This window comes from Drosophila subpulchrella, chromosome 2L, assembly GCF_014743375.2.
Source record: "Drosophila subpulchrella strain 33 F10 #4 breed RU33 chromosome 2L, RU_Dsub_v1.1 Primary Assembly, whole genome shotgun sequence".
In the NCBI taxonomy this organism is placed as follows: Eukaryota; Metazoa; Arthropoda; class Insecta; order Diptera; family Drosophilidae; genus Drosophila; species Drosophila subpulchrella.
In genome coordinates this window covers 15142675-15168025 of record NC_050610.1, presented here as the reverse complement: position 1 = coordinate 15168025, position 25351 = coordinate 15142675, and the positions used below count along the sequence as shown (strand labels likewise).

General features: G+C 38.0%; 1 protein-coding gene across 1 annotated transcript; it reads left to right on the top strand.

Moving 5' to 3' along the window:
* Positions 1-22961: 22961 nt before the first annotated feature.
* On the top strand, positions 22962-23550 carry LOC119547185 (succinate dehydrogenase assembly factor 4, mitochondrial). The gene has a single exon (XM_037853920.1). It carries the CDS (start codon positions 23041-23043, stop codon positions 23413-23415), a length of 375 nt encoding a protein of 124 aa, XP_037709848.1. The 5' UTR covers positions 22962-23040; the 3' UTR covers positions 23416-23550.
* The last annotated feature ends 1801 nt before the right edge of the window (positions 23551-25351 follow it).

Sequence of the window (25351 nt, the reverse complement as noted above, 5' to 3'; positions counted from 1 at the left end):
ACTCTCCAGCCAACTATCATATTAAATTAAACCATTTGGTTGCCCGCAATTAAAAGCACATTTTGTGTGCATTTAGCGCTGACTAGAGCAAACCTAATTATACCACTCGGCAGAGCAAGTTTTGCCCACATTTTCAGTTCATTTCCACAGCAATAGAACTAAGTATTTTAATCAATTGGTTAATTGCAGTGTGCGTTATACAAAGTGGCTTCCGAAATCATTATTCCCGTGCCTTAAAATTTAAAATTTAATCATTCCCCAGGGATTATTTTATTTTATGTATAAAAAGGAAAATACATAAATAAGTATTTCCCGAAAATTGAAGACTGCATACATCATTGAGTCGCACTAATTACTTTTTCTTTCCATTGCGATCCGAACCGTCATCATCATTCATTATCCCTAGCAATTTTCTCACACTTTAAATTGACACATCGCCTCTGATAGATTGTATCCTGATGACTTGCCACTTATTATATAGACTCTCGTCTCCATGTTTTTCTAGGCTCGTACGTTTATACTGAATAGATAACAGCAAAAGAGCGAGATGGCCACGTGAGTGGTTTTTGGCCAAATGGAAAGCAATTATTCAATGTCAAAGCGACACACGCACCAAAATATTTCATCAATTAATTATTCAACTTTATTTGCTGAGCTAAAATAAGGAAAAGATGAGAATGATCGAGAAAATTCTAGGATTTTTGGATCTTTTCTGTGTATACTCTAACGAAATGTGAAAATTCTTGAGTTTACTGAAGGTATAAAGCCTGGTATAAAAAATGGGAAAAATTAGAAAATTTTTGGGTTTTAAGATCTTTTCTTTGTATATTTAAATTTTTAAATTCAAGAGTTTTGATGATGATTCGTACATCGCAGCTTTAGGATTGCATATAATATTACAGAAGGTATAATAATACACTTAACTTAACCAATGTTTTCGGAAAGGATGAATAGATATTGGACATAGAATTAGTAATACCCTGAATAATACATAAAAAAATGTTAATTTTATTATTTATAAATAAAATATGCATTGAATATATTCAATATGTATTGTTTTAAAAATAGCTTATTTATTATCTTTTTATCTAATGATGATATCCTATGATCCCATGATGATACACCATAATATGGTATGGATAATTTTTGAGAAATAATGTTGTGTTATTTTATTTTATTACTTTTTTATCAACATCCTTTTTTTTACCTTTTCTTAAGTGGTGTATCTTGAAGTTAGTTGATTCCCTTAGCTAATGTACCCGAGTTTCGGTTTTCATGGGCCCAAAGTGAGAGTGCACAAAATATTATGAATTTCATCTCTGGGCAGAGGGCAAAAGGAGGAGCACACACAAATATGTGGCAACGTCATCAAAGTAATCAGGCGACGACGACGACTGTCTCTGTCAGGGAAAAGGGGCTGCAGGGGACTTTCGGTGGGTATGTGGGGCGGGGGAACCCCAAATGATTGCCTCCATGACGTGGCAAGAGGCAAGTTGCCGAAGCACAACCCGGACCAACATCAGCGACATCATTTATCATCAACCTGCCTGTCACTCAACGTATTCCCCCACTCCGGGGGCAGGAAAAAAATGTACTACCACCGCATGCAAAGGACTCTGATGAGTTGCCTGCGTTATCCTTGGGTGTGCTGTCAAAAAATTATTATGCCTATTAATTTTACCCATGCGGGCGTTGCCTTCCTTTCCCTCGACCATCCATCCCATCGCTGCTTGGTGGTAAATTACACAACGGAACAAAAAAAAGAGGGAAAACAATTTTTGATGTTTGGCTTTTGGCAGCGCCAAGTGGGCGTGGCTGTCTGCCTGTGTGTTTGTGTGCGAGTGTGTCGCTTAAGACATATTTTGCCTCATTCATTTGGCAGTAATTTATCCTGTCATGCTGTCATTATGCCAACCGACAAAAAAAAAGCGGCGAAAAACGCCAACAACAAAGAGTGGAAGTTCGGGCAGAGGAAAAAAATTATTTATTGAAAATGATTATGCACAGGGAATCGGGGAACGCTCCACAATCGATGGGGGAGTGCGGTGCGGAACATCAGATGGTTTCCTCGGGTAGTTTCATTTTTGTTAATGATCCGCCGACGTCCTCGGACTGGGACGCATCGATCAAAAATCATTATGACTTATTTGGAAAGGCCCCAAAGTGATTACACAGCGAGAATTTTGGTATTTCATTCTTATTCTTACTTAAAAAAATTTTTGGATTTTTATTTTGAGAAACAAAGTGTTTAATTTAATTAGGTGCATCAAAATATTTAAAGGTAATATAACAGAATTCAAAATATATATATTATATTACATTTTACGGATGTACAATTTTTTTTAAATAGGTTGCTGTTTACTTAGCTGTAATAAATAATTTTAGGAAAAAATGTTTTTGAAAACATTCATTATAATATGTTTATGGTACATACATTCATACATAAAAAGTATGTTAATTACAGGGTATAAATCTGTGAGTTCAAGTTGCGCAAGTCCCTCAGCTGATGACTTTTCAATAACTAATCAATCTTGGCTTTGGCCTGATGGCAGCTCTGCACGCGATGACTTATTTCGGTTAGTGTTTTCGGACCCCCTTCCCGAGAATTGGTTCGATTTTTGGATGGGTGGTTCGGTGGGTGGATGGTTCTGGGGATTCGGGCAAAACACACTGCAAAGCAAGTGCCAACTTTTTTGCTGTCGCCCATCAATCAGCCGGATTGTGATGGCGAGGGGATGACGGTAAAAACGTAAGCTCATGTCAGTTACCCGAAAAAGAGGAGAGGGGAACACTGCGGGGGCGGGAATGATTGAAGGAGGTGAGGGGCCAACAAGAGGGGCTGATCAACTTGAACTTTTGGCGTTGACAGCCGGAATACAAAATGCGGGCGAAATATGTCGATACGAATCAGGCAGGAAGTCTCCTGCAAGGGGCTTAACGCACGAAAATATAAATGCCAAAATAGAAAAAGTCATTGCCATACTACCCATCAGGCCATTGCTTTTGGGAAATTTGTTTTGTATTTTAATTGACTTTAATTTTCGGAAAAATCAAAGTACTAAAATAAAGTGAATTTATTTGGAAATCTAAAAAGGTTTATTTTAAGAGAATTTCAAATACATTTATATCCCTGGCGTTTTTTAGAAAAGTTGAATTTAAGAGGATTAACCAAATGTAAAAATGAAAAAGTTCACTTTACGAGTACATTAGTTTTAGAAAATATCTGAATAATGTGTTATATGCTACTGATTTTTATTGTCTATAAAAATATTTTTTTTTTTTAAGAATAGATGGTAATGACGAACTCTACAAGTTTTTGGTTGAATGCTTTTAAAAAGAGGTGGTTGTGACGAATTTAACAAGTCTTCTGTTGAATAAGTGTAGTATACATTTGAGAGTACAGGGTAGCAAAGTACCTCTTCTGTCTGGCGCACTATAAATGCCAGACAATAAATAACCGCAACTTAAGCATATTGCGGTTAAAAGCAAACAGTCCTCACTGAACTGGAGCTACTCTTCTCCAGCATGGCAGACATACATATTTCATTTTCATGCTCCCAATTGTTTCGCCCTTGACAAATGAGCCAGAGTGAGAGCGAAGCCAAGTTTGTGTGTGCGCAAGGCAAGTCATCAAAATAACAAATAACGACGACTACGAAAATTGATTGCATGTCATTAATTTTCATTTCAAATTACTTTGCCACTATATCGTGGTCTATATCCCGAAGTCCCCTTCCGGTGAAGTCGGCTAAAGGGGGCCAAAGTCAATGCAAAGGATCCAAAGTCGTGCCAAAGTCAGACCATTGCTAAACTTCTGTATTTGCGTTTGCCAACACGTTTGTTGTGATATTTCTGTTTAATAAACTAAGCCAACATGGATGACATAACGACACGAAGGGGGGAAACTAAATGCAAATATTTTACTTTTGAAATCATATTTGTCTTAATTATTTATTTATTAAATAATTTTATCAAAATTTAACGCATAGTTGAAAAAAAATCCTAAAATATTCTTTGCCGACCAGCAAAGCAAATCAAATCGCACTCTTTGAATTGAATTTTCTGTAAATATATTAAGTAACTACTGATTGATGAAACGTAAAGGAAGGAGACACATTCTTTATGCATTATGGAAAATTCTTGACATGTTATACTGTCAAAAAAGGTTAAAGGTTTTTATGAAATTATAATAGACGAAGTTTCTCAACAATCATTTTTGAAAGTCTTAAGAATTTGCAAAACATTTTCACAACATAATTAAATTGATTTTTTGACTTATAATACTATTATAGATTTTTTAAAACTATTTTTAAGCACAACTCAATCAAAGTTTTTCCTCAGTGCTTGCATGTATTAATGCTTGTGGTCAATGTATGTAATTCATATGGCTATAGAGACTGGAGCCCAAAGCAAATTCGAGCCATATGCAAATGCCGCTGACGGACAGTTGCAGTTCAGTTGGCCACACTGAATGGTCGGGCAACTTATCACGCGCTGCACTTCCCAAATTCCCCGTACCGCCCCTCGGCCATTATGCGATTACCACTGCAAATTCTGGAAGAGCAGCAGGTCCATTTTCGAGTATCAATTCCAACTGGGATTCCGAATCATCATCCGGGCGAGCACATGCTTGCCATGTCATTCATACATTCTGCTGGCGTTCCATCTCCCTCTTGCTCTCCCTTTCTCTCGGGACGTTCCTGTCTCTTTCTCTCGGGCTATTCCTACCTCTTTCTATCTGGGTATCCCTGTCTACCTATCTTCCTCTCATTGCCTTTCAGCCATCCATCAGCCGATGGTCCTGCTGCAGCTTTTGCTTGCCAGTTGGCAGTACGTCAGTCAGTCACTCATTCTCTAGGGCACTGAGAGAAAAGAAAGTTGTGTGCTTAAATATTTAAATTACATCTTCAATTTTTTAAAACTATAGTTTTAAGTGTCTTATAACATTGATAAGCTTGCAAATGGTATAAAAAGTAAACATATTTACAAACAATTTTGTCTGGTCATTAAAGAAAGGATCAAGGACCAAAAGGTAATACTTTTAATACTCTATCGATATGTATTTAAATTATTATTTATATTGTGTTATAATACATATTTACAAAAATAATAAGATATCGGATTTAATCGAATGTATGCGAATGAATATTTTTGTATTATGCCTTAATTCTAGAAATAGAAATTAATATAATAGAAATAGTTTCAAACAATTTTGTCTGGTCATTAAAAAAGGATCAAGGACCAAAGGGTATTTTTTTAATACTTGTAAAAAGGTGCTCTATCGATATGTATTTAAATTATAATTTATATTGTGTTAAGATACATATTTAAAACAATAATAAGATATCGGAATTAATCGAATGTATCCGAACGAATACTTTTGTATTATGCCTTAATTCTGGAATGAGTTTGGAGCAGTGCTCAGCAATCGTTCCTGCTGTTGCTCCTGTTCCGTGTCAGAAATGAAGGAAAGGGCGCGTAGCGAGTGCAGTGCAAAAGCCCAACCTTGATTACAGACCATTCCAAAGACCAGTTGGTACCTTGACTTCGCAGCTTTTGGCCCTCTTTCTTCGCCCAGCCCACTTCGCCTCCGCCCCCGTCTGTCTGCGCTGTTTTGAAATGCACGCGAGATTAACTCTTGCCTCTGACATTAACGAATGAGAGCCAACAGCATCTGACAGTCAAATGTCAGTTAGCTGCAGCTCCTTTCCATTCCCCCAATTTCCCGTATATCCCGCTTCGCGTTCTGCAGTTGCCACTTGGTGGTGGGATATCGAAAAAACGGAAATAAACTTTCCGATTTCGTAATATTACTTCTGGTTATAGACCTAACGGAGGTATATTTTAAGAAATATGCATTTAATTTATTTGTTTTAAAATAGGATTTGATTAAATTCTAGGACATGCTAGTTGTGACTTTAGTTTCATTCATGTAATATTAAATTCAAATCCGTATTCTCTAGTGCTAGATTACCACTTTATATTTTTAATTCGCTTTAATGTCATTTTATAATAACTGTGTCTTCTTTAACCCTAATTCTCTCCTGTGGTTTCGGCACTTTTATTGGCCATAGAATTTTAAAAAGAGTGACAATAATTAATTCAATTTTAGAATTAAATTACAGTCAATAAAGAATAAAGATATATTATTCAAAAATCGTGATACCTTTTATTACTATAATTTTCAAATATGTAAAGGATATATCCCTTACCACATTTAAAAACAACATTGCCCTACCTTTGTATCGTTACTCTTTGTAAAAATCACCTGGATATAAAAACATCAAATATATCTACCGCTTTGGGTCTGTTTGTCCAAGCCGAAAAAAAACACCTTTTACACCTCAATATGAAATTTAACTTGTTTATATTTCGCTGGAACAAGCCGGCAGCCAGAGAAATCCCATTAATATGCCTTTGGGCACGCACAGTGGTCATTATCCATTGTTGGCCACAATGTCCCACAGAGGACGCAAAAAATAAGTCGAGGAAAAAAAAGTGCCGCAAAAATTATGAAGAAATTTGGGTGAGTGAAAATATTTGCACACATTTCTGTTGACCCAATATCCGTGTGTAGAGATGTGTATATGAATGAATTGGGAACATGGATTCGGACTCGGTCCTCTTTTCGCCTGTCGCAAAAGTCGGTCCTTTGAAGTCGTCCCTCGACATTGGTTTCTTTGGAACCCCGCTGCTGTTCTTAGCTGGGCTACCTTGCTGTTGACAAACGTTTGAGGGTCTCAAGGTTCTTTCTAATTTATCGATCTTGGCCAATTCTTAGACACACGAGCGATGAAGATTTCTAGGAAGTTCAGAGATCAACTCGGAAGTGACATTTTGCTGCTGATCATGGGAACTTTTCGCCTAGAACAGCGGGAGGGCAAAATCCCAGCTTCCCCCGTCGCGATCTAATTCAAATTAAATAGCCAACAGATTTTATCGGATAAGTGAGGATATCATCAAGCCCTTCGCAGGGGTTGTTAACCAGCCTGGCATTAAAGTATCTATCGGTTGACACTTGAAGTGCCTTCGGGGGTTACGGACCAGCGGCTCAGTCAGTCAACTGAGGCATTAAGGGATTTATTACATCACTATAGAGCAGATGGAGAGGGCAAATATTTTCATGTCTAGAGTTTAATTGTTTTCACAGTTGCAATTCAGCGGAGAAGAAAGGTTGTCAGTCATTGAAAAACCGAGCTATCCGGATACGTTTTTTTACCCTTATCAAAAAGCCCGTGTGAGTTGAGCGAGAGTGTTTGCATTATCCGTCAAGGGGTGCGCAACCCAAATCGGGTTCTTCAGCGGATTCTGAATGAGCTCTACTCAATGGCTTTGCTTTCTTTGCAATTTTTAAACTTGACACAATGTTGCCTCGAACCAAATAAAACGGGGTGAGGGCCACGGTTCGGGGAACCCTCTTTAGTGCCCAGATAATGCCGCAACCCCTTCTACATGCACACACCATTCCCCACCGCACACTCCTTTTGAAGTGAGTGTATATCATTAACTCAAGGGCTGCAGCCAGGCACTTGCAGATTTTTGATTGCATTTGTTGTTGGCAACAGGAAAAAGAATTTGAAAAGAAAATCCCATTTTGAGCCCTTCTGGAGTGTCCTCGAGAGTGTGTGAGTGCGGAAATTGCTTAAAAGCAGAATGCGTTTTACTTCTTATTTTTCCTTTACTTCAATGTTGGAAGGATTTAATTTCAACATTCTTTTATTTCATCTTCTAAAAGGTAACCATGCCACATGGAGCCATTCACCGGATACTTGACAAATACTCTTTTTTCGCAAATTGATCAAATTCTATTGATGTTTACTTGGATTGGGGTTTGAAATGATTTACTTTAAGTGTTCGACACAAATTCATCTTAAAAGTGTTTTTCCGTTTCAAGCCAAAGCTTTAAGCCATTTTGCAGGTATTAAAGATGAACAATAAACATATCGAAAATAAAAAAGTCGCAAGCCCATTAAACATCTAAAAATATTTTATCTTACGGCTTTTTAATATTTTAGGTCTTTTGATCTTTAAGTTTTATTAAAATGCCTGCTTCCAACCAAAAGTGCTCTTATTTATGTGCTTACACAATTATACGGTTAGACTATTCAAGTGGGACTCCAATTAGCGATAACTTCGAAATGCGTACACTCCATCCAATCCATAACAACCACCAATTTTGGGCTTGAGGAAAGCCCGTGATGTGGAAATGATGTGATTGACGTGACATGAAATGGCAGCTCGTCGCAAATCGTTGATTACGTTGATGATGAGACGGTGGCTGTTGAATTTAATCTTTTAGTCTGGCCTTAAGCCCCAGCTTTCCAAAAACATGTTTCCATTTTGTGGTTGAGAAAAAGAGAGAGAGAGAGAAATATAGGGGCCACCTTTAATTGATTGCTCGGTAACAAGGTTCGGTTCACAGGTGATAAATTCCGTGATTATCAACACTTTAGACTTCTGTCTGTGGACCCTAATTAAAAATGCATCGGAAAACCTCGGTTCGGGGCCCTAAACAAAAACCGAAAAGTGTCGGTCTAGTTCAAAGGAGCAGACAGTTTACTAATCACAACCCATTGGCATTAGTTTCTTGTTGGTCGGTTGGTTTCGATGCCCTGCAATAATCGTAAACTATTTAAAACACTATGAAAACGTTGGCACTCTTTATGGGGGTCTCGTTTCATTCGGGTTCATTCCGCGTGCATAGAAATAAATGAGGTACCCATTAGCTTCAGGGTGTATTTGATATGGTAAGCATATATACAAAATTCAATATATTTCGGAATATTAATATATCCAAGGCTTTTAAAAAAATATATTTTTGTAATATACATAAAAACAGTTCACGTTTTAAAGGGGTTTTTTTTTAATGTAACCCCTTTTTAGTTATATTGGTCCCATTAATATGGATTTGTAATTGAAAAGCACAGTATCACTGCGTCTAGATTCCCTTTAAATATTCGTTCCGTTCGAGCCCGCTTCTTTTTTATGGTCTTTTGATATATGAAATGATCAGACAGCGACCACTTTGTCGGCACCATTTACCTTTCCTCGAGCGTTTCATTTCGATACTTTCGTTTTGGGTCTTTGTTTATATTTTGCATATAAAATACAAATAAGAAATCGCTTTGTTTTTGCTTTATACGCGTCGAAAATTATTAACCATAATTTTGTTTTAATATTTTGTAATTGTATAATTTTATGAGCATTTGCATTTGAAGCGTTGTTTTCCTCTCTCTTGGTTTTACCCATTAAATTGAATGAATTATTCATACGGCATATGAGTGATATTTGATTGCCCATCTACACGTATGTAGTACTTATAAACGGATGAATATATTAGTTTTTGGGTGTGTATAGCTTTTTATGGTGGCAACAAGGTAAAGCCTATTGTGCAAACTTGTGATTTTTCACCACTGAAATATTTTTGCCAAATAAAGTTGAAGTCAAATGAAATATATAGTAATATTATAGAGTTTTCTTTAATTCCTAACCAAACTTTCCCACAGATATTTTTAGGGAGCTATTATTATTTCGCTGTCAATCTTTTACGAGCCAGAACTATGAAAGATCATTAGGCGAATGACAATGTATATTGTCTTAGGGGACCATTTGATTCCGAGAACATCAACAAAACGCCTCAAGGCCAGTGCATTGTTTCAAATTGTGAATTGGCATAGGAGCATTTCTTCGGTGAGTCTTGTCTTTTTGGCCGATGCCTTTAGTTTTGGCTTTGTTTCGTTTGACCAGAGCCGCACAGACACACGCCTGGCTTAAAAAGACAGTCGGGTCGAGAGAGTATCCTTTGAAGTATTGCCGTTTTATGCAGGAGGAATGTGTGTCACACATCGTCTAAAATAACCAAAAAGGAAATGAGGCGCGCTGAGTCAGGAGTTGGGTTGAATTGAGCCGAGCCAAGCTGAGATTCAAGCCGAGTTCCGAGACATGACATGACAAAAGCAAAAAGTAAGGAAGACGAAATGAAACGAATGATGGGCAAGTCAACTCAGCTCAGCTCAACTCAAGTCAGGCGGACTTCAAAGTCGGTGTGGCTGAGCTCTTCCTTAGACCACCATACCCATCCCCATCCCCCTTCCAATCCCTGTCACGATCCACACACAGTAGCTGTCAAAGATATTTGTATTTCATTTTGACTGACTGTCTGGCTGACTTGAGCAGCGGATTCAAACGAAATGGGAAGCCAAAAAACAAACACAGTAGCTGCCTAAATAAACGCCGAGCCGGTGACCGACCAATCAGATAAACCCCCCGCAACACTTAAAGAAAAACATTGAACCAGAAAATAATATTAAATTAGTACAAACATCACATACAAAATAGAAATTGATCAAGGAACAGATTTAAAATGGTTTATATGATTTGAACTTCAATTTCAAAACCTTAAATGGTATATCAACATATCTTATAAGAATCCTTAGCAGCTCAAAGTATTTAAAAAGTTATTTTAAAAACATTTTCAAAACTCCCTTTAAATGATTTCTAACGATACTTTTCCCCTGTGCATATACTTGAGAGTTGGTGATTTAAAATAAATATTGGTAGCTGTCACATTGACAGCAGGCCAAATGTGATTGTTCCCTGATTGTTGACATTTTCGTGTGCTACCGTTCTCGGCGGGAAACGCGGTCTCTGCATTCGGTATAAGCTCAAAGGGATTCAAAAGATATTAAATTGTCGGCGATGCTGCGCCGCGGAATCGTTCTTGTCGCATTAATAAGTCTTCGAGTCGTTGAGGTTCGTTCCTTCGTTTTTCTTTCTTTTTCAATTTCCAAAAGCAAAATAAGAAACCGAATGCGAGTGGGGCAGCTCAACAATGAAAAATTTCAAGCTGTTTTTAAATGTTTTATTGGCTTTTTAATAATGTTTGCACATCAAACGAGGCCGCCCCAACGCTGCCTGCGAGCTTAACTTCGGAGCCGACTTGGAGTCGGGGTTTCGAGGGCTTCTGTTCGATGTTACGCTGGCTCAGCTGAGAGATACAAAAAGGAAGATATAAATCCTCAAGTGACATGGAGTCGAGCTCCTTTTGTGCGAGCGCCCCGTTCAAAAGGATTATAGTCGTCTTGATTTATGTGACAAACGCCCGTTATAAATTATTTTAAATTAGTTAAGAATTATGAGCGCCAGTTTAAGCTTGAATTCAGTTCAGATGAGTTGTGTATTTCAGTTATCTATGTATGTACCATTAAGTTTTCGCGTTTCTCAATGGCTTTGATTGGATTTAAGTGACACGTACTAATAAAAGTCATGTTCAAAATATGAAGAACTTTTATAAAGACTTTTTAACAATATTCTAGTCTAACTTAAACAAAATGTAAGTGTCATTTTTTAAAAACTTTTGAATTATCATTCACATTTACTTTCATTTTATATCTAGCATATTATAAATAATTTTTATCAAAAAAATTTTCTTTGTATGTTAGATTTATGTTTTATAACACTTCGCAAAAATATGTATTAAGAAATGAAATAAGCTATTGGTTTCATACAGCCTAAAAAATCTTAAGGCTTAAAAAGCCAGACTTTCGACCAAAATAGTCAAATCTGTAAGAGATTGGCAACATGAAACAGCTTACATGTTTTTAAATCCCTTTATCTAACATAAAGAACGTATAAAAGACCACCAAGTGGTACTTAATAAAGGGGGTGACGGAATAAAAACATTTTCATTGATATTCAGAAAAAGAACATGTTGCAAAACTGAACTTAATATTGAAGCTATAGAAATTGCAAACACAGGCTGTCATCTGTTTGTTTAAAGTATTCGGTTTGTTTTCTGAACCAATGATGTCTCCGTCACTGTCCTTATGCTGTGGCAATTGGAATCCCAAAGCCCCAGGGATCGACGCCTTTAACATTAGAGAGATAAGTAGAAAAAGCTGCCAGAGCCTGCAGTGCTCCCCTGCTCCTCTTCGTGATGCGAGTGCCAAGTGTAATAGAAATAGTTATTAAGAGCAGTCGACGACAGCTGGCTTGGCTTGTTGGCTGCCGTCTATCGGGGAGTTTACGACCACGATGGGCCCCCAGGACATACAGGACATAATGTGGAAGATAACTGCTGCAGAGGAAGCTTGCAACAATTTATGGCCAGAGTCACATATGATCCATGAAATGTCATAAAACTGCAATTGCGACCAAAAATTATCGAACATTTAGCAAAAGCGTTGGGGCTTAGCCATGGGTGGTTAGTTTTTACGATCCCAGCCAGACCGACGGGATGAATATATGAAGATACGGTGGCAGGGACCTTTTGTTTTTTACGACCGACGGCAGGAGACATTCTCTCGTTAAGGCTATTCACACGTACCGCACTAAAGGCACTGATACACATAAGGATATACTCGTTTGTGTACTTTCCATGGGAGGTATGGAGTGTGGGGTATAGGGTACAGGGTACTTTCGACATTGGTCAACCCCCTGGGACAGGGTCACGTTTTGAGGATGGTCGTAAATTTACTGAGCCGTTTTTATTTCAGTTTGCTACGGGTCTTTCGTTTTTCGGTTTATTAGTTGACACAAAAGTCTCTGTCACTCTTAAGTAGTTGAATAAACAGGAAACGAATTATGACAGAGCGTTAAATGACCACGAAGTAGGGTATGGGGTGGTTCCTTAGTTAGGTAGCCCTTGCTACTTTGAGGGCAGGGCAAATTTCCAATTCCTTGAAACGAAAGGACAATAAAAGTCACTACAATGAACCGACACTTCCGCTCACTTGAATAGGAACAATTACCCCTGAGCCCAGATCAATAGATCGATGTGTGAGAGAAAGCAGTTTGAAAACAGACCTTCGATTCTGAATCTCCAGGGCATTCTTCCGGTTTGTTTGTTCACTCAATTAAATTCAAATAATTAGCCAGCTGAATTTTGGGGCTGAACCTTCACTATATGTTAGACAACCTTTGTTTACTTTGTTACTTTTGAAACCGTTTATTACATTGATATTTATGATTTATAGTCTGAGTTTCCATTCAAATCGTCTGTGATATCACTTATTTTACACCCTAAGATGATTTTCAATAAAAAGTGCAACCCACGGACTTTTTAAATATAAAAGTTTCCAAAAAGTTTTTAAAGATTTACAAACGAACCTTTAAAAAAATGGTATTACTTATGAAATTAAATCTTTTGTTTATTTGGTTTCCCCATAATCAACTGCCTTTACTAATCTAAAATTCATAAACATGCGTGGGGTCGTGAGCTCGCTGACCTGGGGTCACTGTCACTCCCACATGCGTATGTAAATTACAAAGCTGCGAACAACAAAAGTTTAGCGCTGGCCCACGCTAACTATCAGTTAACTAAGTGGAAGCTTCGGTTAACGAGCTGCCAGTCAAAGTCATTCAGTCAGCCAGGCAGCCAGTCATGTGTGAAAAGTCGTTTGTTGCCACCGCAAAAGGCGGATGGGGCGAAGGTGGGCGGGGCACTCTGGGTGAGAGGAACGAACCGGTTCGAGGTTGGCGCCTTTTGCATTGAAATTAATTTAGCTAGCTTTCAATTATGTGCCACAAACATTCATGCACGGGGTGTTTGCCACCGAGAGTGGGGAGCGAATACAGTGCAACGTGGCTCGATGGACAGAAATAATCGGGTTCTTGAAAATGGGAACTTAAGTATTATTATAGGTTGGTAAAGGAAAAATATCCTGAAAATATTTTCAATACATTTTTTGGTTCTGTAATATTTTGTTTTAAGCAAAGAAACTCCCTTTAGGAAAGAAAACATAACTAGTGAATTTTAAACCACTTTTATGTTGCCTAATTTCAATTAAAACAAATGTAAGTCACGAAATCTTAAAATTATTTTAAAAAGGTAGTATTAGTTTTTTCAGGAATTCATGAAGCTACTTTTAAAATATTCTGTTTATAATAAATTAAATAAAATCAATTTATTTCCCTACCGTTATTATAAAAATACCATTTTTCGTTTCGCTAAGCTGCTACAGCTTTTTCTACATAGCACCTAACAATGTTATTTCAAGTTAACAATGCCTATGCATATTGATTCAAAGGTAACTGTTTTCAGTCCTAATATTTCACCATAAATAGATTTTTTGCTCGATAAATATGTCCAAGTGCTGTTGTCGACTATCCATCATAAGCAGATAGCACTGTGCCCTGAAACTGAGATACGATTCGGTGGTGCTGCTGCATGACATGACAGGCCTGACAAGCCCGAACAACATATTGACATTTTTGCTATACATTCCACACGGCAGGGGTGCCGCAAGAGTCAAAGGGGGCGTGGCGGATCGGGGGCGTGTGCCTCCTCTAGAACCTGGGGCCACGACAACATGTGCGAGTGTTTATGTCGGCGTGTCAATTTTCGTTGTTGACGTGTTGCCGCCTTGCAGAAGTCTCCATGTCTCCCGTTCCCTGAAACCCCCCTATACCATCACCTATTAACGATCCGCATAACGCCACCCCAACAACAACAAGTTTGACTTGGCCGTCGACGTCGGAGTATTATTAAATTTTACTTTCGCCACTCAATATGGGAAATGTCATCTGTTTATGATGGTTTTTTGACATGTCTCGTTATTTAATATGCCGTTGGATCCATTCCTTTCGGGTTTGTTCTCTTGCTTGCCGCCTTCTGATTTTGATACCCTAGCAAAGGGTACCACAGTTTTGTCAGGGCCTTTAGATATTAGCTTGAATAATAAAATTATTAAAAATTTTTACTCTTATCTATTCATAAGTCTAGTGTATTATTGAGTATATGTCTTTAATAAATTTTGTTAATTTTTTCATGATATCATAGCTTTGTGAGAGTCTTTTAATATTAGCTTGCGTAATCAAATTATTATGAATTTTTACTCTTATCTACTAATAAGTCTAGCGTATTGAATAACCTAACCTTTAATAATGTTTGAATATATGTATTTTCCATGACTAGAGATACTCAGAATAATAGGTTTTCTAAGAGTATTAACATCTTCGATATCTAAAAATGTTCTTTCGTTTTGTTTTAAACAATTTTATTTTTCTTATTTTTGGGTGTCTTAGCAGATTTTTTTTGGGGTTTGACAACTTTTGATGTATTTTTAATTTTGTGGTTTGAATTTCTTTTTTGCTTGTCCCTTGATTTTGACTCTATCTCTTAAACTTATCAAACCGTCTTATGTAGGTTGTTATCCAATAATACAGTTTTATATGTAGGTAATTTGTCATAGCTTTTTTAATAATGTTACACTAATTAACTTAGACAGTCTTCCAGTTGACATTAATATTTTACTTTATCATTAAAAAAATAAGTAAAAAAGTAACTTGGAAAAAAAATAATGAATGAAAAATTCCAGCATTTCTATCAAATGCCTCCGTGCTCTATTGCAAAGCATCAACATCCATTAATATCTTTCTTTGTGCTCATTGTTTCTATTGAAGCCTTCCCTCGACAATCCAATTGAGTCGCTTTCAATCCAACTATCAATCATGCGGGAAACAAGTTATATCTTTGTGCCCATTCAGGTGGCCCCGCTTTTGTGCCCCGATCCACCGGAGATCAGAGCATACATAAGTGGGCGCTTAGCCCGAGATGTACAACGACGAATCCAATAAAAAAGAATGAAAAAAGGTCAAGTGACTGACAGTAGCCAGGCAGCCGAGGCAGCAGCTACTTACTGTCAAGATGTGTCATAAACACATCAAGTTTACTGTCGAAACAAATAAAAATATAAACTTTGACACACACAGAAGGCGAAGGCACTCAAAGGCAGCAGCGAAATCAAAGCGAATCAGACAGAAGCGAACGGAAGAGGAGAAACTGCTTTCTGGTTTTATTCTCTAGTCTCAGGGGGTAAGTCATAACGAATACATTTTATTTCCACAAAATTGCACTAAAAATGTCATAAAAAAGGAAACAAAAACTTGAGTGCCTCGTTGGAAACTCAAATCAATTCTGGTAGCTGACGGAATGCGACAATTACTGAAGACGAGTCGTTAAAAATTAGACTAGCTGCTCAGAAAATAGGAAGGGAAAGCCATATGAGTCGCCACTAAAACTTGTTGTCGAGTCATTAAGGTGAAACCCTATAAGACACTGCCCGTGAATTCCCTTAAGTACCTGATGTCGAAAGGCCGTAAAATTATCTCACTATAAAATTTAAATGACTTAAATGGTGTCCCATTTCCACACACACCCTGTCCATAAATAACAGCTCCACACAATAAAACCTTAAAACTTTTTATGTATTCGAGATTATTTTCGACATTTTTAGTGGCATTGAAATCAATTTTCGAATCGTTAATCTTGTAAATTATGCATGTCGCCTGTCGGATGCCGTCATTTCGGATGGGATTTTTTGGAGCTACTATAGCCACTAACTTTTAGATTGGTGTCCGTCGGTGAGATATGGAACTCGAGATGTGTTTGCTTTTAACAAGACAACTTGTAACGATCTTGAAATAAATATGTCCCATGTCGGCTGCATAATTAATTTGTAGCAACTGCAACATGTTAGTACAGGTAATAATTTATAAAAAAAACAATTTAACAATTGTATATCAAAAGGTTACTAGATAGTTCTCGGTAATTCAGATATTATTTAAGAAACTAGCTGAGAGTATAACAATAAATGAGGTTTAATATACAAATTTAACACAGTAAGCATATAAACTTTTATTATGTGTATACTGTATATATACTGTAAAGAAAAAAATTATGGTACTAAAACAACAGTTTTGCAACCTATAACTTTTCAGAAGTTATTACCATCTGGAACAAGTTCCAAATGTATAACAAGGCTTATACAATTCTGTTTCCTCAAAATGGCAAACCACAAAATGTCTGAAATACGAATGGGACAAATAAAACCCTTTGAAAAGTTGCACAATTTTGTGAGACCGCAAAATCTGAACACGTAACCTGGACAAAATCCCCTGGTCAAAAACGTTCCCAACCCTCCCGACCAGAGAAACCTCGTCTGACACATGTAAATGCGTGCTGACAGGCAGAAGGAAAAGAATAAGTACAAAACCCGAGTGAAATAAAAGAAAACTGTCAACAAAATTAATGTCATGCGTGTGCAGGGCAATGAAAAATTATGGGTTGGCTTTATGTCAATAACAAAGGGGACAGACACGCAAAAATTCAAGAGTGCAAAAACCATGTTGAACCAGAAACTGGTCGACATACCCACAATGATTGATTTGACAGGACAACAATGAGCGACGAGCCTGGCCTATGCAAAAAAATAAGAGAAAAAAAAAGAAAAACTTCGACTCACAAACAAGTGCAAATGGTTGTCAATTCGGATATGGACGCCTCGGGATACATGCCCACTAATGAAGGCAAACAATATTAATACTTCTGGAGAGCGTGTGCTCCTTTTTCCTTCCGAAATATTATTTTCCAGCCATTTGTCAACATTTGTCAAATTTGACAGCACACGCCCGCTAACATTTTGCCCCTTTGGCGGTGTTACCAACTCCCCCCGGCCATCATTCCCTCATTTATCCATCCATCCAGCCATCCATCTATCCACCCCAGTGACATTGACAGCTCGAGGGGTGCCTTTTTCCGTTGGGCGGATAAAAACTTCTGGGCCCTTTTACGCGAAATTAATATCATGTACAAACAAAAACAACTGAGCCAAAGTACTTATCATCGTCCGGAAACCAAACGACCAAAAAGAGGCATACTTTTCGGAGTGGACCGACGAGGTGTTCAAGGGTTAAGCGGGGTCGACCAGCCCTTTGCGGATACATGCATTGTTAAATTTCAAAAAATTAAGCTCAATTACTTTTAAGGGATTTTATATAATCAGGAAAGTACATGCTGTCACTTAAGTTTTAAAGATAATACCGCGTGGAGTATTATTTAATATCATAAGTTATATTTCAGGAAACCTGAGAAGCTATGTTATATTATATATGGTAATATCGATATATCATATGTGATATATTATATATTATTGATTATTTATCACAACAGTTTAAAATGTAATTGTTAAATTTAATATATCTCGGAAAGCCGAATCTAATCTAAAAACTTCTCACAACCTTCAACACCTTTACTTAACTGATGGATCTGACGGGGGGGTATTTCCGAAAGTGTATATTATCGAACCGATAATAAGACCAACCTCAAGTCCTGATATTGGTATAAAAACCACACAAGGGTATCGAATTTCGAACAGATTTCAATTCGATTTTATTCGTCTCGGGCTGTGGACAAGAGGTCGTGGGCACGCCACTTCCACATCCACTTCCTCCCGCCCCATCCTTGACATATACCATATACACATCCATATACACATCCTCCATAATTCCCAGACCCCGGGGAATGGCAAAAGGGGTGTGTCGGAGGGGGTGGTTTTTGCGGCGGCCGTGAATAAAGCGATTTGTCTTCTTTGTTGTTTACGTTTGGTGTTATAAATTCTCGTTCCGGGGACTTGGGCGTACGTGCTACGGTCGTACGGAGCGTATATGAAATTGCCTAAAAATTATTTGTGCATAACAGGGGATAATCATAAATCTGGCTAATTGCACTTTATTGGGGTCGCTCTCCCCGGCTGGCATATGACCATATCAAGCCGACTAACTGGTGGTGGCTGCTGGGCCGACATCGTTGTCTCGGCTCTTAGGGTAAAATTGAATTTGACATGCCGTTCACAGGCATTAAATCTGAAAATTCTAAGCTGCCCCGGAAATGGCAACATATAAATTTACAGCTTTCTGACGATACGATGACATTTGATATGGCTAATGGTGTTATGACACTCACTATTCGCCTTTGATTTTTGATCCATTTTTTCAGGACGGTTTCTATTTTGTTTAAACTTTTGGCGACTTTCCGAATATAATAACAATGTAGGAAAACTGTTAATTATACCCAGAAGTTTATATAATTCTAACAATGTAGTTTTAGTAACAAGCGTTATTTTATTTATCTTCACTTTTTCGATCTGATTTTTTCTTATTTATTTAAGCAGCTGTGCATCTTCTCTATAGTCATAATTTAAACAAAGAGTTTTGAAACCCCAAATTGCCAAGAAATATTAAGTGCATATATTATTTTATATCAAGCCTCAAGGTATTAATTGGCACTATAAAAACCATTACCATTACCCACCGACACATCTGATCATCATCCGTTGAACCGACAGCATCTTTATTAATATCATTATGATGATATACCAGGCATTGAAGGAGAGAATGGATTCCCCCCATTAACATGAGAAACGAGAATTGTGTTCGGCACATAATTAGGTGAGTGTGTTCAAAAATGAATATGCAAGCGGGGCAAAAGAGCAGTATCTCGTTCTCCAGTTTGCAGCCAAGTGGAGAGACCACAACCACCAGATTTTGAATAAATTTGAGGGAAAAACCGAGAGATAGATGGCATGGAAAATGGGAATTGAGGCACAGATTTTTCGTGTGTAGGTAACGTGGCTTTTGATCTTTGCTGCGTTTGTTTGTATACAATTTGATGGCTCGTGTTGATGGATCGTAAACGTGGAATGATGTTCGCACTGTTGCTGCTCCTCTCGATGATGACGATGATGACGATGATCAACGCAACGATGACGGCACAGTGTGTCTTTGATCATTTGCCGCGCCAGTTGGCAGTCAAAATGTTAATTTATATGTTCAGCTCCCGCCTACAATCGAAAAAGGCAGAAAAAGACAGAAAAAGGCCTGCCAGCCACCGTATAGCCAGGCACTAACAACTTTACAAACATGTTTGAGATTTTTATTACTGTGTGAAAATGTTCGATTCTTCCGTAAAATCCGGCTAGAAAGGATCAAACAAATTTATGGGTGGGCGCAGCCAGATCTGGCAGGCCAGATCAGTCGGTGCGGGAAAACTTTTCATTGTGATTGATGGATGCTGATGCTGGATGCTGGATGCCTACCACAAAAACAGCAGCGGTAGCAGCAGAAAGCCAAAAGCCAACCGCGTTCCCAGAGGGATTTTGATTATAGACAAGTTGTCGGTGGATTTTTATTATTGTGGAAATCGATCAAACCACTTGACGGCTGATCAAAGACAGCACACACAGCGAACATTTCTACGATATCTCTCGTATTTTAATGCGCGTATTTTTTATACGATTTAATTATTGTGAATTTCGTTTTCTTCTCATTCAGAAATAAAAATATTTTTGGCCTTTTTATGCTGAGTTATGCAGATTCGCTTTTGATCAAAGTTGATGAGGTTCAATTGCAGTTTGGGGATGAGAAATTGAAATTAATGAGTTGGAGAAAAAAAAATTGAACATATAAATTATGGGAATAATATTTACTGCTTTGGAAAGTTATAAAAATAATGCCTTTTTATTTTTAAAAGCCGGATATTATATTTTGTAAGCTTTTTAAAAACGAAAATAAATTTAAAGTTTGATTTAGTGTGCTTTTTATGAGGTTCAACTAAGGTTTAGAGATAATAAATTTAAAACAAGGAGTTCATCGATTAAGATGTTTAGAAAGCTAAATGTAAGGAAAATAAAAAGACCTAACCTCTGTAGTCGTCAGTTAAGGCATATTATTTATACATTTTAAATTGTAATGTAACTTAGGGCACATTATTTATAAATTTTAAAAGATAATGTGTTACTATTTTGTATAAGCTTGAAACCATGTTTATATTTTATCCTGAAATAATTATGCAGTGTGATTTATTGTGCTCTCTTATAGAGTTATAATTATATTTTAGCTTAACCTTTAATAAATTATCGAATAAAAGAAGTATTTTTCCCCAGCCAATCATAGTATATATCGCTTTTAATCATCATTTTTCCATTGTGCATTGTGGAGAGTATAACGCAAATGCATTGAACATATTTCCCCCATAACTTGATTACACGTTACTTGTTAGCAACAATGTGTAATAGAGCAAAACTTCCGCAGACCGACCGAGATAAATCCGCATCAGGACGAGGACAATAACGAGCTGAGCCAGGGGTAAGCTCGAACTGGTATGATTGTCTGGCGGTTGTCTTGGCCACATACGTATATGTATTCCCCGGCAGAAAGAAACATTTGTCTCGCTTAATTTAAACAGATTTGCGAGATTATTGTCATGCCGACGTTGAGGCAGCAGTTTCAATTCGACCGTAGACAACCCGCAGTGCCAGCTGACAGATGAAGATGGCGGTTTCGAGGGGTCGGCGAATTAAGCGCATCGAGAATCGGAGAATCGGAGAATCCCTCGCTGAGAAGGGGAGAAAGTCGCTGGGCAAACCAGAGCAAACCAACCGCAATGATGCAAGCGAGTGCAAGGCAAATCTCCTGACAGCCGCGAGCCGGCAACTTTTAATGTTTTCTTTGCCAAAAGGCCACGGGATTTCCGAGTGGGATGTTTGGATTGCAGAACAAATTTGCAGAGAACGTTATGCAAGTGACAGGCGACAGATCGGGGGATCGGATCTGGAGAATGCTGCTGCTGCTGCTGCTATGGATTGTGCATAATGATGATGATGATGATGATTCCCTGGTGCTCCACAAGCCATATTTAAAACGCTTTGAAGTTGCACCGCGGCAGCGAGAGGTGTCTGGGGCGCGATTTCAACTCATGTCGGGCTTGACACGATCGGAGCATGCTCTGATCCCAGATGAAGCCTCCCAGATCAAGCCCGCCAATCTGACGGCCTGACTGATGCAGATCCAGATCCAGATGGAGATGGAGATGCAGATGCAGATGCTGCCTGCCCACTTTTAATTGTTAATGAACGGTAACGGGAGGGGTAACTAAAACTGCACTCAGAAAATAATCCCTAAACAAAGCTATGCAAACGAATAAAATGTAGTTGATATTAGTCCATTGATCCTTATTTAAAGAACAATCGACTAATATTTGCAAAAACGTGACTTTATATGACCTTAAAAATATGTTTCAGGACTTAAATTATTTTTTGTGGACTATCAAGAGAATTTATATCTTATCGTAAGGTTATGAAAGGAAATGTAAGCAAAAGTACCAACGAAATAAAAAGTTAATGGCCAACACACTAGTTACTCAAATACATAGGGCTACAAGCTAAAAGTATTCGGATTTTTTTAAATTTATAAAAACTTTCTGTTGTTTAGTAAATATACTTTACTTGAACAACATTTTCTTAAGCATTAGATAATTGTTAAGTTTATAGAAAAAATCTCCAATGATTAATAACATCTACAACTTAGGGCGAATACTTTTTGTATGAATTTAATTGTTGTAGAAAAATAAATTTATAAACAAAGTAGATCTGGTGTGTTTCCTAATTTAACTATGCTAAAAAAGGCTTTTCCCAGCCTATTTCTAAAATATTTTTTTGAGTGCACTCACTCACTTGACAGCCCGACCGACTAACTGCCTTGGACAGCTACTCGTTTCCGGAAGTTTATCTCCGCTGCAGCGGAGCAGCGGCAGCTGCTTGAAAGTCATTAGACTCCGTCAGCCTTGTCACTCAGTTAGCATTTTGCTACGGCTTCGAGCCGAGACTCTGAGGCTTTGAGACCGAGACTGAGGCTCCCTAACGGAGGCAGACATTTGATCTGGGCTGTCAGCCGGAGTCATGTCAAACTGTGTTTGGACAGCATGTTGGTAGTGTCCGCTAAAGGGGATAAATGCGAAATGAGACAGGTTTTAACCCTTTGGGAGAAGATCATGCGACGGATCATGACTTAATAATAAAATAAAATAATTGGGGAAAGGAAATGGTTTCCTAATTGAAATAGCATTATGTCGATGAAAATGTTGGGTAAGGGGTGTCACAAGACTACTTGTATATCTGAAATATAAAATGTACTCTTAATAAATATATTAAAGTATAACCGGTTAAATTAGCTTTGAGATAGCAAATATTTTATTTCTTAAATCCTAAAGAAAGAAAATGTATTTTAGAAAATACTATATTACCCACTAAAGCATTCTCCGACTTAGTCAACTTTCCGACGGATTTTGAAAGGCTTTTTAAATCAATCCAAGGCACATCATCTACAAAATTCAAAGGCTCCTTATATTGTCATAGTATACCTTGTGTCACTGTTGTCAACAAGTTTTTAACAAAATAAAATTAGATTACAAATCTAAACAATAAAATGATTCGAATTTATCCATCCTTGATCACCAAATGCGGGTTCCCCCTTAGACGATGTTCCATATCCAAAATTGCATCACATTTAAAATCAGATGAAGTCGAAGAGGTGCCACCTAATAGGCAAAAGGTTGTTATACCGAAAACCGAGGAAAAACTGAGCCAACGCTATCTGGAGTTCCGGGAAAAGCTGCGATCGGAGGCGCCGCTGGATCCTCTGCTGCCCGAGTGTGCACCACATCCGGCCCACGAAAAGGAGCCCCTGAAACCCTGGTCCAACAGCACCAATCCCCATACTGGGGAAATCGGAGGTCAGGCGGGACCAGAACCCACGCGCTATGGCGATTGGGAGCGCAAGGGACGGGTCACGGATTTCTAAGGGAATCAAATCTTCACCTCGACACCTTTTTGTTTGGACAATTCTGATTTATTAACCGCGTTAACAACAGAAGCACTCACAATTTGTTACACTCCCGATGGGCGGGGAAAACTGTGCGCTACAGTAGCCTCGAAATACAGATCAAGATGAGGAAAATCAAGATTTCCCAGTGCTGCTTCTGCGAAGGCATTACATAAATTTCATTGCGTGATTTCTTTGTGGTTTCTTTCGAGAGGATTTGTGGATGGGACTGCCATCAAAAATAAATTGATAGCCCTTTCTTTCGCCTGTCGGAAAAAAGGGGTTCTCAGAATAGAGAGTTGCGACCGAATCTTCTACTCCCATTATTTATGGTTCAGGGGCAGAGAATCGTGCCTAAGTTGAAATTATTTCGAGTGCTTCTGGGGGCTTCGGTCGAAACGTTTCGATTCATTCGAAATTAAGGCGACAGTTTACGTGATTTTTATTAGAAAAACTTCTGTTCGCCTTGGGTATCTGCTTCTAAATTTGTAGCCCGAGTGCGTTTGACGAAGACACATAAAGGGGTTTTTAAATGCCATAAATTTCTTTGTTAAGGCCCTCGAAAACGTTTTTGTGGTTTAAGAAATTTGTTGGAAATTTTCAAAAAAGATTTGCAGCTGTTTTGGTTGTTGACATTTTTGTGGGCTTTACACTGGATTTGTTAATGAACACAAATAGAAATTACTGAAATGCTTTCAGAAGCTTGTAAATCTCTTCTAGCTAATTGACAATGTTTAGGAATAGAAAGAATTTTCTCAGAAACTTTCCATACTGAAATTATTTTTGAGCGTTTCCAAGGCTTAACAATTTCTGCAAACGCAATCCGTCAATCGCATCACACATTCTTGTACCTCATCAACTATTTACACCTTTAATCAAATGCCGACGTCGGCAAAACGCCAAATCAAAGATCAATCACAATCCAACAAATTAACCGCGTGAACTGCTCGAAAGAAAGATAAATTCCGCATAAATTCCAGGAAATCCACAGATCACTTTAATGTATATACACAAAATTACACAGCAGCTGACTCGGCTAATCCACAAAAATTCGAAATACCAAATCGACAACTTGCCCAACGCTCAGCAGGCGCGAGAAGCGACGACTTCCTCCATAGTCATCCATCAAATGCGATTTTCCGACCTCGAAGGCAAAGGACGGCAATTATTTCGTCTATTTTATTTTTAAACGAAATTAACGTGTTGCTTGTTGTTGCTAATGTGTTTTTATTACGTGAAAATCAAGGAAAACACACGCATACCGATGTTCTCAAGATCATTTTATAACCCGAACCGAACGGAACCCATCCGTATAACGTATACCCTTCTCCATTTCGCCTCTCGGTCGCAAAGTAGTAGGCGCTGATTGATAGAACAAAGTGAAAATCAAATAAAAAACAAAACATAAAATCCCCCAACTGAACCACATTGCGGCCCAAGATCAAAGACCGCCCCTCGATCTGTAATGACAGCTTTGATCATTGTTTTGCCTTTGATTTTTTCCGGTTACGTTTCTCTCTCACTTGGGCTGTACTGTTGCTTTCCTTTTTTTTTCGGCTGCGAGATGGTCCACCGGTCCAATGCATATGATCATCAGTCTTGTCGGCCTGAGATCTCTCGATCATATCGAAAGTACTTGGAACTGCGGGAACGGGTGGGCAAACGAGGCTGTTTACGATCAATTTCGCACCCACTTGAGAGATTTCGCCTTTGCCGAATTCATTTACAGCTGGCGAAAACGGCAGATTGAAGGCTCTTGTCGGAATTGGGGAGTCCACACGTCTTTAACAAGTATTCCTAATAAACCCAATCCAAGTCTTAAAGAATACATATTTTTAAGAACCCGTAAAATGTATTTGTCAAAATGGCTTAATTGTTTTGGTAAAGTAAAAATTAAGAAATATGTATATTTCGT

Bases quoted from the DNA above. Each gene is read 5' to 3' on its own strand.
- LOC119547185 (XM_037853920.1), top strand. From the start codon at position 23,041: ATGATTCGAATTTATCCATCCTTGATCACCAAATGCGGGTTCCCCCTT.